General features: G+C 45.9%; 1 protein-coding gene across 5 annotated transcripts in view; it reads right to left on the bottom strand.

Annotated features, from left to right (window-relative positions):
- Positions 1 to 13,133, bottom strand: part of LOC147033635 (NACHT, LRR and PYD domains-containing protein 3-like) — a 159,607-nt gene that overhangs the window by 61,599 nt on the left and 84,875 nt on the right. For 4 of the 5 annotated variants that reach the window (XR_015055566.1, XM_085871691.1, XM_085871690.1 and 1 more), the window contains one exon: positions 934 to 1,014. Coding sequence is in view for 3 of the 5 variants with exons in the window: in XM_085871691.1 (XP_085727817.1) it covers positions 934 to 1,014 (81 nt within the window). In the remaining 2 variants the exon portion in view is untranslated. Of the gene's footprint in view, positions 1 to 539; positions 715 to 933; positions 1,015 to 13,133 lie in introns of all 5 variants that reach the window. The other variant, XR_015055567.1, reaches the window with a different exon arrangement.

Raw genomic sequence — 13,133 nt, 5'->3', positions numbered from 1 at the left:
CCTAACCACTGCGCCAACACCAGGATAATATATATATATATATATATATATATATATATATATATACACATATATATATATATATATATATATATACATATATATATATATATATTTATATATATATATATATATATATATATATATATATATATATATATATATATATATATATACACATAATGGCCCTCAAGGTCCATACAGCCCCCCACTCCACTCCCACACCCTTTCTCTGAAACATGATTAATAGTAAATATTATCATTTAAAACTTACCCTGTATATTGACAAGCCCCAGATATCACCTTCCCATCGGTGGTAAGATGCAAGCAAACCAGACACGGTGTCTTCCTCTGGGAAGTTGGCCTGAATGTTGGCAGTAATGGCGCCATCTTTCCAATAGTTGACGTCCATTAAATAAATTACCAAGCCTGCCATGTTCACACCAGGTAATCCTGCAATGTTCAAATTCCACTCACTGACAGGGATGATTGAGGAGGTCGGGTACAACGCTCCATCTGCAGGAATTGCATGGGCTTACATCGTCAGGAGTTTCTGCCGGACGGGCTGCAAGATGAACCTTTTGGACGAGTTGATCAGAAGGATCTCCAACTTTTTAGTTGTGCGGAGACATCACGCTTTCTCTCAGGTGCTTTTCCATGCATTTTTGGCTTCGTTTAGAAGCTTTGTGAGCCATTTTCGGTGACAATCCTTACCTGGAATACACAATATACATTCGGCTGCCCCGACGACTGCTGTTGCGATGAGTTTGTGCATGCGCATCAAGCATTCTGGGGCAGATTACAGTCATTTTGAAAGTCACATATTTGGTTTAAAAATTGAGTTTATTTATAAACCATGTGATGGAAATTCAAAAAGCAGTGTCAAGTCAAAGAGAAGTAAAACATAAACGTCAATAACAGTTCAGGACTCACTGAAGAATCTTCAAGTTGATGATGTTGTTGAGGCCCCTCAGGATAGGCCCAGACTTGGTGCTCAGTTCACATCTTTTTAACCTGTGAAGAGACAAAAACTCCAAGGAATGAAACAAAGAACCATCAGTCGAAAATTGTCGATAAATAAGTTATATTAGAAGGTTCTTTGTTCCAGGTTAAAGGGTATTTATTTAAATAACCTGAAAATGAACAGGTTGAAGGTTACGTGACCAACAATAGTCGAAACTCCCATTCAATAAGTCATTGCCCCATGGATCATGGAAAGAGAAGTTTGTAGAAAGGATAAATAAATAAAACATCTCAATGAACAGGATTTGAGTATCAGGGGTGTGGGGTGGGGGTCGGGGTCAAGGGGGTGCTAGCATGGAGGGGTAAAGGGGGAGGTTTATTGGGTGGGGTTTAATGGGAGATGGGTTTAAGGTGTAAAGCGGAGGTTGAGGTGGGAGTGGGGGGGGTAATTACACAATTTCCCATTTGCTGGGCATCAGTTATCACCGTACATGTGACATCTACAGTAGATGTGTCGAATATTCTCATAGTGTCGCCAGATTTTGTTTTGCATCGTTTCCATACAAGAGGCTCATTTGAAGTTTGCCAAAAATGAGTTTTGTTAATCACGTTAACAGCCACCATGTTGGGGTTATCGACTGTCCTCTCTTCTATGTGTGCGGCTTTAGTCTCAGATATTTCCAAAGCCCGAGCTATTCTTACATGGTGTTAATATTAAAATGAGGTTCGAGAAAGTGGCCACGAAGTTACATGATGATTGGATGGAAAATGTGGCCAGCATTCCAAAAAGTCTGTTTTCTGTCGGTATGGATTTCAAGGTGTTTCACTTATCAGGAATAAACGGCATTGACCTCACTTCGTTCGTTCTCAGCTGAATTACAGTGGCCTGCAAAAGTGTTTAACCCTACCAATAATGCCACATTTAGATTAATTACAAATTATTATCAAGATTACCATTATGATGGATACTGCCTGTACACTGCCCAAATTAAGGTACGTGTCAAAAGGGCATGCTGCATGCTTGGAACAAGATGGCCCATAGGATGGCTGTTGTCTATTCACCGCCCAGATAAAGGGATGTCCCAGAAGAAGGTGTTGCACACTTGGAACAAGATCACATGTTGGGTGGGTACTCTGCCAGTTATAATAATAATAATAATCATGATAATCATAATATAATGGGCGTAAGCCTGGAACTTCTAACACACTTTTCTCCGAATATATTCTGTTCATACTTCCGAAATCTTCACATTATGTGTTCCATGTATTTACGCAGGTGATAGCGGATTCAAAAAATGGAATAGAGATAGAATTTTCAAAGAGGGAATAATCAATGACGTCACAATCAGCAGCGTTCGGCGGCACACCTACGGCCGTGTCCCAGACGACATGCTTTACTTAACTAAGTCCATGAGATCAGGACATTTGTTCAACTCAGCGTTTGTGACGTTTATCCTGCCATGTTGTAAATCTGTTGATGGAGGTAATATAGAAACGATGAATATGTCAAATCATTCGTGTTACTCATCCGGCAGTATGTGTCAAAGCCAACAATCGAAAGCGACCGGTCTCAAACTCTACCATGGGCACCCGGACTCATCACAAATATGAACTGAGCTGTTGAATGCGGCGCAAAACATCCAAAGAAACTACCGTAACCGAATATTGTGATCCGTCCTGTCCCACGTACCCGTCGTAGACGGGTATCTGCGAGTGACAATAATAATATTAAAAAACATTATCATATAAAAATACGCTTATTCTGTTTGTTTCTCCGTGTGTCTGTCCCGTGATCTTCTCTTAAACTACTTAACCAGGGGTCTTATAACCAAGTTCATGATAAAGGTCTTTTCCTGAAGGGTTCCGATTACATATCATTTTTTTCCCCATGATGAATGACCTTTTGTGTTCTTTTTTTTTCATGGAGCTTTACCTATCCGCTATTTTTAGTGATGAAGTGGGAGATGACGAAATCGCTCGAGATTTTGAATCGACCTTGTTTTACATTTACTTTTCACATTGATCTATACGAACATAAAGGGGAATGTTGTTAACAACATTCCTGTTATAATTTGGGGTTGTTTTCAGGTATTGATCAAATCTACAGCTGCTGCTTTCAACTCGTTAATGTTAAAGTTTTCCAAACCGGATTTGTCGGGTTTTTCTGTGATATAATCGTCAATGTCTTGTTTATATTTCCCGTCCAATATTCCATGTTAAATCATACCTTGTTTGTGCTTAATTTGTCAAATTCGTTTTAGCGTTGATCAAGGCCGACTTCAGTCACTCATCGGATAACGACTACGACAATTCTGTGTCCCTTTTGTCTCTGTAGTCCTCGCTTTGCTTCTTTATTACCAAATATTTTCCTTCTACCTCCTTAACATTTTCCTATTTCCAATCCTCAATTTTAAAAATAAATAAATAAATAACTTTATTTTTCACCCCAAAAAACCATCCCAAATCTGCCTGAGTTTACTTGTGCTTGTACTTCCTGTACATCATTCTTTACATCTCCCTTTTCCCAATATATCTGTCGAAGGAATTGCTTCTTCCTTTAAAATCTTTGTGAAACATTTAAAAATGCTTTACTTCCCTTATTTCTCCTTCAGGATTTATCCACATGTTATTCTTCTTCACAAGGACATATTACTCTTCTTATTCTTCTTCACAAAATATTGTTACGGTTGTGGAAATTCGCATTACACCATGAAGAGTCCTCAGGTGAGATATCTCGATAAGTCCATGTGTAGTTAGCCCAAACCCGTTGTATCGAGGGAATATGTGTGATTCATCCGGGCTGCGACGCTTTGAGATAGCCGTTTTTCTTTTCTGTCGTATTTTGAACCAACCACATCTCAACCACCATTACAACAACCACCTTAACCACAACGCCAACCATGCCACCATCACAACAACCACGACCGCCCCAACTACCAACTGCACCACCTGTGAACACTGAACGTCGGGCTGTCTTGGGCCCGTTCGGCGATCGGTGCCAAACACATCGAGGCGCGAGCGCAAATGGCGGCCTTTCCGAGGGAGAATTCGGATCCAGAAGGCTTCACGCCCCTTTTTCTCCGTCCAATGGGCAAGCGTCGGGCGGTATGGCCCCGCCTCCAAGCACGATGAAAGTGGATTCTCCACGAGCAGAATTCGGATCAGGAATGCTTCACGCCCCCTTTCTGCCCGACAAATGGCTGAACAGAGGGTGGCGTGGCCCCACCTGCAATCGCGTTTTGATCCGAATATTTGCATATGGGCTCCTCCTGAGACCTATAAAGATGCGAGCGCAAGGCGACTCGCGCAGGTGAGTTGAGTTGTGAGTTGAGCTGGGAGGAGTTTGAGAGGAGTTCGCGTGAGTTGAGCTGGGAGGAGTTTGAGAGGAGTTCGGGAGAAGTTGAGCTGGGAGGAGTTCGAGAAGAGTCTCTGTTTAGAAGAGAAGAAGAGTGGGCGAGGCGGCCGCCATTCAAGTCGAGCGACCGATCGCATGCCGGCGGGCATGAATTCGCAACAATATGTTTAACAAAAATCTGTCAGCTAAATGCTTGGTCTACCAATACTCCTGCCATATGTCCAGCTCCACCCTTCCCCATGCAGGTCAGGTCAGGTATGGAAGCATGTGCCAGAACAGCACGTCGCTGCGTCCACTTTCCGCCGGTACTCCAGGGGCCTCCGTCTGGCCATCCCGCAGGCAGATGCCAGGCCCATCCCCATCTCCTTGAGATGATGGTCAACCTGTTGCAACCATGAGGCACGTGGTCGACCCACTGGCCTCCTCCACTCATGAGACTCCCTCGCTGAGAGAATCTGGTGAGCAGGATCAGAGACAGGAAAACGAGCCACATGTCCATACAGCCGCAACTGACGCTCACGGACTATGCAGGTAACAAATCTCATCCGAGTCTCTCTCAGCAACCGCTCGTTGGACACAAAATCCGACCAGCGATAGCCAAGGATTCTCCGAAGAGACCTGGTACCAAAGGAATTAAGTCTCCGTCTCAGATCCTTGGTCAGAGTCCAAGTCTCGCACCCATAGAGCAAGACTGGAAGTACCAAGGACCTGAAGACTCGGACTTTCGTCCTCCCGCACAGGTACCGGCAGCGCCACACCCCATGATCCAGTGAATCCATGACTCCCCAGGCCCGACCCAGACGTCTATTGACCTCTGACTCGCAGCCAGCAGAGACATGAATATCACTGCCAAGGTAAGTGAATCTCTCCACGACCTCAACATCCTCACCACAAACAGACACAGACAGGACAGCAGCATCCAAGATGTCACCGAAAGCCTGGATCTTAGTTTTGACCCAAGAAACCCGTAATCCCAACGGCTCCGACTCCTCATTCAGCACCTCGAGGGCCCCCAAGAGGATGTCGAAAGTCTCCGCAAAGATGACTGCATCATCTGCAAAGTCAAGGTCCGAGATCTTGACATTCCCAAATGATGCACCGCAACTTGATCTCTCCGACATCCTCCCGAGAATCCAGTCCATACAAGTGCTGAAAAGTGTGGGGGCAAGTACACATCCCTGACGAACTCCAGTAACAACTGGAAATAAGTCAGAGATGGTACCACCACACTTCACAGCACTCTCAGTACCAGAGTAGAGTTCAGACATCAGATCGATCAGTTTTGGTGGCACCCCACGAAGACCAAGAATCCTCCAGAGGACATCCCGATTCACTGAATCGAACGCTTTACAGAGATCAACATAGGCTGCAAGCAGCCCCTGCCGAAACTCTCGTCTGCGTTCGGTGAGGACACGAAGAGCAAGGATACGGTCAATCGTTGACCTCTTTGGTGTAAAGCCTGACTGCTCTGGACGCTGGTGCTCAAGCAGATGGTGGCGAACCCTATCAAGAATTATCCGAGCAAAGACCTTGCCCGGCACTGAGAGCAGCGTCACCCCTCGGTAGTTGTTGCAGTCTTGGCGATCACCCTTCCCTTTCCAGAGAGGGACAACAAGGCCCCTCTTCCAGTCAGTTGGGATGATGCCTGTGTTCCAGGCAGAGCACAAAACTGCATGCAACGACACGAGTGCAGCATTTCCACCAGCCTTGAGAAGTTCAGCATGGATGCCACAGATCCCTGGAGCTTTGCCCCGTTTCAACTGGTTCACCGCAGCCCGTGTTTCCACAAGCGTAGGTGGACCACAGTTGATTCGAGGGTCAGCAACAGGGATTGTAACACCATTGACGTCCAACTCGAGAGTTGGGGGATCAGCCTGGTACAACCGCTCAAAGTAACCGGCCCAGCGGGCCTTCACTTCAGACTCCTCTGTCAAGAGCCTACCACTCTCTGCTCGAACTGTAGTGCTCTGAGGGATGGGCTTGGATGAACGTAATGCGCGAATTCCCCTGTAAGCGGGACGAGAATCACCTGTCCACAGGTGATGCTCTACCCCCTCACAGATTCCTCGCACATAGGCCTCCTTGTCCACCCTCAGTGCACGTACAGTTTTACGCCTCAGCTCCCTGAACAGCTCAGCTCTGCCATTCAGCCTGGCCCTGCGACTCTGGTCAATGGTATCCAGTGTCCCTTGAGAGACAAAATTCTTCTTTGCCCTGCGGTGAGCTCCAAGGCATCCACCGGCAACATCAAGGACGGTGGTCTTGAAGGCACTCCACAACTCTTCAGGACCTCCCAAAGCACCCAGACCCCCCAAGTGTCCACTCAGACTGTTCGCAAACTCCTCAGCTACTCTCTCATCCCTGAGCTTGGCAACATCCAGCCTCGGCTGGGATGGTACCATTCTCCAGGATTTAAGGTGCAGCTTTAGAGTTGCTACAACAAGCCTGTGGTCAGTATTGAGGAACTGAGCACTCCGGTAGACCCTGCAGTTCTGGATCATCCTCCAACGACCGTCAATGAGGACATGGTCAATCTCCTTTGCCACACCGCCAGCGTTGGAATACCAAGTCCAGCGATGAGCTTGTGGGCGCTGAAACCATGAACCAGCCACCCTAAGTCCATGACTTCTTGCAAAGTCAAGGAACTTAGTGCTATTCTGGTTCATAGTTCCTGACCCATGGGGACCAACACACACCTCATAACCGTCCCTATCAGTTCCAGTCGATGCATTGAAATCCCCCAAGACTAGAAGTGTATCTCGTCTGGGGCACTGATCAACCACAGACTCGAGTGTGGCGTAGAATGCATCCTTCACGGTGAGATCACTCGCCTCAGTCGGAGCATAAACAGAGACCAGGGAAATGACACCTAAGGAGTGACGAATCCTTAGTCTCATAATACGCTTGTTGACCGGTGTTACCTCAATTATCATTGGGGTTAGCTTATTGGACACAGCTACAGCAACTCCTTGGGTATGGTAACCATCAGAGCGACCAGACCAATAGTAGGTGTAACCACCCACCATTACCTCGCCGCAATCCGGTCTCCGAACCTCAGAGAGAGCTGCAATCCCGATGTCCAAACGCTTGAGCTCAGATGATAACAGAGACAGGTGATCATCCTCTCTTAGGGATAGGACATTCCAGGCACCCACCCGAAGGGACCGCCTCAGGTTAACCCAAGGAGACCGCCGTCTGGTGGACGACACCTCAGCACCACTCCGACACACTCTCCCGCAATCTGACCCAGGGATGTTACCCCGTGGTTTCCCTCCTATCAAAGATTGGGGGTCCCGAAGGCTTTGCCCCAATCCCGTCATCCGGTGAGCTGCCCTGCGAAGGGAAGCTGCACAGGAGGTACTCCCACGGAGTGGGTTTTCAGATTTTTTTGCGTTTTTGCGTTTTGCGGAATGAAGGGTTTTACGGTGGCCGGAGTGCAAATCCTGCCACCAACCTCCTAATAAGAAGTGACCCAACTGCAGGAGGACGTCCGCAGACACAGTTGGGCACTAGATATGGATGGCCGTTGGCTCACAAGGAGCTCCTCCGCCCTTTGACAGGTTTTGTTTTTAATCCTGCTGGGTGTCCATATCCAAACACCCTCCTCACCAGAAAACCTGGTGGGGGAGACGGTTTAGTCGCCGACAACCCGACCATGGAACAGGTTAGTACAGGTTTACATGGTACCTGTAGCAGGTCACAGATCGAACCTGACCTGACACTATGCCTTCTCCATGCCTTCAACAAAAATTCCTACCTCCCATCCTATGATCATTCTCTCAGTTTGTCCAATTTCGGAATTTGGAATCAGCAACCCTTCCCTTAATGTCCACTCTTTTAGCTTCCCCCTCCTCTACTTCCTCAAAGCTTAATGTCCCCCCTTTCTGCATCCCTTCTCACCCCACTCTCTCAATCCTTCCCCCTCTCCTCATTCCTTCAATCTTTCCCCCCTCATCTCAACCAATCAAACCTCCCTCCTCACCATGCCCTCTCAAATCCTCCCACTCACTCTGCCCCATGAAAAGCTTCCCTTTCATCCTGACCCAACCAACATTGCTTCGTACCCCATCCCTCACTTTGAAGACCTCAATCATCTGAAGTCCCTACTTCAATCTGACAGATCTCTCAATCCAGGACACTCCCGATAAACCGGATATTTTCTATTTACAGAATCTTTCTGCCCACAGGACATCCCTGACTCTTTGATGTCTCTCCTCGGCTATTGTCTCCTCTGTTTTAAGAGGCCCGAACCCTGCTGCAGTGGCAGAATTGCACTTCGCATCAATAATCAAATTTCTCACTTCCCTCGTTCTGATCCCCAGAAGTATCTTTCCCAATCCACCCCCAGGAGCATCTCTGGCTGCAACTTCCCCTCCACTCCCACTTATTGTTTGTTTGTGTGTTGTACTGTCCTCTAAACAGTGACAACTCTACTGCAATTCAAGAAAGGACTTCTGTGACTCCATGGGACTGACTCAATCTGTGAATTTTCTGACATGGATTTCTACCATTGGAGAATCTACCCTTCTGGACTTGGTGATGCCAAAATTCCCTGCAAATGTCTCCTGCTCATCCTCTGCTCCAATTGGTACGTTTGATCATATGCTTGTGAGAGTTAACATCCCTCTGGCAATTCTTAGAGAGCTGGGTCAACACCAATGCAAGATCAGGACTGGTCTCCTATATCTACTGCCACTGATGTTAACTCAGCCTGGGAATTCATCATATTTTAAATTAATATCATCATATCTTTTCTTTGTATGGAAGGATCAACTTTGACCAGGAAAGCTATAATGAGCAGAGTGGCCTTCCAATAAGACAGATTCAGCATTTCTTATTATTTAAATATATGTTCAAGGATTTTATGACATGATAAATAAGAAGGTACCAGCAAGCTGGATAAAGGAATGTTAGGTTTAAGTAACTGTCCAGATGTACCTCCTTGCTTGATATTCCCTAGTCTGTTTAAAGGAAGTTGAACCTTCTCCTTCCCAAACCATAAATTGTATGTGATCCATCTTGGCACCCAAAGGATTGCAGCGTTGACTTCATTCCTGAATTCGGAGGAAAACTGCACATCCGGTCCTGAAATATATATTATACATTTCCTACAAATAATGCTTATTGCTGCGTAAAGCTGAAAATGATTTCCATCTGCAAATACATCAACCTGACAAACTGTGACATTAGCCTTGAAAATTATAAAGAACTGTGTCTCACTGAAAAGTATATAAGAACTTGGGATTCTCAACTTGTTTGAGAGATCTGGAACTCGTATGTATTGTCCAGAATCTCCGATGCGCATATTAATGTGTCTTGTGTGTTGAATAAATATTCTGATAGTATTGAAGGTTCAGAGTTTGTTTCAACATTAGTGTGATGGGCTTGGGATCCAAGGGTCCTGATTTCAAATCCTGCTTGGCTATTGAATTAATACCAGGTGGGGTTGACTCAGCCTGTCATCCTTCTGAAGTCAGCAAAATGAGTACCGGCTTGCCTTGATGAGTATCCTGTGTCAGAGTGGTGACCTGTTCAGGATTGTGCCCAATATCCCAGGAGACTGCTTCAGCAGCACCAACACTGAGTATGGTCCCATTGGATTTTTATTTTTTTTTGGGGGGGTGGGGGGGGAATCAAAAGATTATGATTGTTCATGTGTATTGCCCCATTGACAGCAATGAAGGGCTCTATTTTTTCCCAAGGTTGGCCGTTTCTTAAGCACTGTTGACTTGACTGTGCTGGTATGTATGGGGCGATTATAACTGACACCCTCAATCCTCGGATTGACATCAACACTCCTGAGCCCCATCCACTCAGTGCAAGGTCCTTGGCACAACTTGTGCAAAGATATAACCATAGAGATGTCTGGCGGTTGCAAAATCCTAACAGCCGTCAATATGCATTGGTTTGTTGCTCAAAAAAAAATTAGATTGGATAGATTGTACGTCGACCAAGGAATAGTAAATCGACGTGTAGTTAAAAGAACACGTACGAGTCCATCTGGTTTTTCTGATCACCGAATGATTGCAGATTCGTCATGGTTTGTCTGTTACCCTTTCATTCCTGTGATATGAAAAAATATATCACAAGATCTTTCTCTGAAGATCAGCAACAACAACAACTTGAATGTGACATTTATGTGGAGGGTAAAGTGGAGATACTGGAGATCATGGATGAGGAGGTCTAGAAAGTAAGCAAAAAAACAAAGGATGAGGAAGGGAAGAGTGCCAGGCATTGATGAGGTGTGAACAGAGATGATAGTTGCTGTGGGAGAAGTCGGAATCAGTTGGATGAAGAGGCTGCTGAATATTTCTGAGAGAGGGTTCATTTCCAGAGGATTGGAAGACAAGGCCAATATTGTATCGATATTGAAGAGGAAGGTCAATGTTCAAGATCCAGGGAAGTACAAGGACATTACACTCCTGAGTCACATCATGAAGGTACGAGAGAGGATTCTGGATGGGAGGATAAGGAAGAATGTGGAGATTGAGATCGGCGAAGAGCAAAGGGTTTTAGAAAGGGTAGGGGGAAAATGGATGGGATCTTCATGGAAGAGTCTTGGTTGGTCCTGGGATGTCGAAGGAGTTCAGCGTGAACATCGGTTTAAGGAAAGGAAGCACTCCCAGCCCACTCATGTTTATTATGGTGATTGAGCTGGTAAGCAGTAGGGTAAATACGAAAGGTGTTCAGGGAGGATGTTGTATGCAGATGATCTGCCTGTTGTTGGGGAGAGTAAATGGGGAGTGGAAGGAGGCATTTGAGAAGCATGGGCTGAGGATGAGTATGGAGAAGACCGAGGTGATGTGGGTCAGGCAGCAGAGAAAATAAATTAATATCAGGTTGGAAGGGAAGGAGATCAAGCAGTGAAATAGGTTTGAGTATCTGGGGGGAACAATGACCGGCGAAGGTAAGTCTGAGGCAGAGGTGCAGAGGAGGATTCAGGTTGGTACGAATGTGTGGAGGAGGGTAGAGGGAGTCATGGCAGACAGAAATATATCAAGAAAATTGAAAGGGAAGGTTCTGATGTCATGTGCAACACCAGCCTACCTTTATGGTCTGGAAACGGTGGCACTGACGGAGAGACAACAACAGAGGTTGCAGGTTTGTGAGAACAATTGGGTCAGGAGGATCATGGCAGTGAGGAGATGGATAGAAGGAGGATGGATGAACAAAGGGAGGAGACTGGTGTGCAGATGAGCTTGACGGGGAGATTGGTAATAAAGCTGGCTGAAGTGGGCTGGACATTTGGTGTCGATGGTGGAAGAGAATGGCAAAGAGAGTGGATAGGTTGAGGGAGCAAGGCATAAGGAAAAGAGGTAGACCACGGTTGAGTTGTGAGGATTGTGTGAGGAGGGATATCCGAAAGGTACACGTGGGTTGGAGAGTGGAGAGAGTTGGCTGAAGACAGAGGGAAGTGGAGGAGTATCATGGTCAAGAGATGGCTGAAGATTGGTACTATTGGACCTCACCCCTTATAAAGGGAAGAGGAGGAGAAGAAGATGGATATCAAGTGAATCAGAAGATAGATATCAAGTGAGGAACAAATATTCTGTTTCTTGTCATCTCTCGTGAATGAAGCTTTTGTAATTCAACCCATGGTTCATCTGTCGTTATTCATCGTGGCCTGCGACATCTTAACAGTAGCTGCTGTCACAAGGTGATGTCAGGATTGACAAAGATCTGGAAAGATAAAGATGTGACAAAACAAACCAACAGGAGTCTGGTGAATGCTCTGGTATTTCCAATTGCAATGTATGGATGCGAGTCGTAGACCGTGAAAAATAAACAAATGGAAAAGATTCACAGTTTTGAAATATGGTGTTGGAGACTAATGTTAAACATTCCATGGACTGCAATAAGAACAAAGAAATAAGTGCTTGAAGAAATTGGATCACCATGGACATTGGAAGCATCGATAAAACAGAAACTGGAATACTTTTGACACATCATGCATGGAGAAAATGGAAGACTGGAGATGTCAACAATGCTGGGTACGGTTGAAGGAAGAAGAAGAAGAGGCAGATCTTGTATGTGCTGGATGGATGGGGTGAAGGGCGCAACCAAGTTGTCTCTGCCAGAGTTTTGGGAAGCAGAGCAGGATCGGGATGTTTGGAGAAATCTGATAACGAATGTAACGAGAAGTCGGACACAAATTGATGGAACGAGAAAATTGGGTAATTACTGTAATTAAAGAGGCAGCATCGAGTGACATGTTTGGAAAGCTCTTGTTCTCCTCTGTCCGAGTGATTTAACTGTATTTCCCTGGTCTCTGTTTATGCTCCGACTGAGGCGAGTGATCTCACTGTGAAGGACGCATTCTATGCCACGCTCGAGTCTGTGGTTGATCAATACCCCAGGCGAGATACTCTTCTAGTCTTGGGGGATTTCAATGCATCAACTGGAACTGATAGGGATGGTGATGAGATCTGTGTTGGTCCCCATGGGTCTGGAACAGTGAACCAGAATAGCACTAAGTTACTCGATTTTGCAAGAAGTCATGGACTTTGTGTGGCCGGTTCATGGTTTCAGTGCTCAAAGACTCATCGCTGGACTTGGTATTCCAACACTGGTGGTGGGGCAAAGGAGATTGACCATGTGCTCGTTGACGGTCACTGGAGGATGATCCAGAACTGCAGGGTCGACCGGAGAGCTCAGTTTCTCAACACTGACCACTGGCTTGATGTAGCAACTCTTAAGTTGCACCTTAAATTCAGGAGAATGGTACCATCCCAGCCGAAGCTGGATGTTGGCAAGCTCAAGGATGAGAGGGTAGCTGAGGAGTTTGCAAACAGGCTGAGTGGAGAGTTGGGGGGTC

Source organism: Eptatretus burgeri, chromosome 2 (genome assembly GCF_056783735.1).
Source record: "Eptatretus burgeri isolate ZD-2024b chromosome 2, Ebu_testis_v1, whole genome shotgun sequence".
NCBI lineage: Eukaryota > Metazoa > Chordata > Myxini > Myxiniformes > Myxinidae > Eptatretus > Eptatretus burgeri.
The sequence above is the reverse complement of the archived record's forward strand: the minus strand, read 5'-3'. Positions and strand labels throughout refer to the sequence as shown.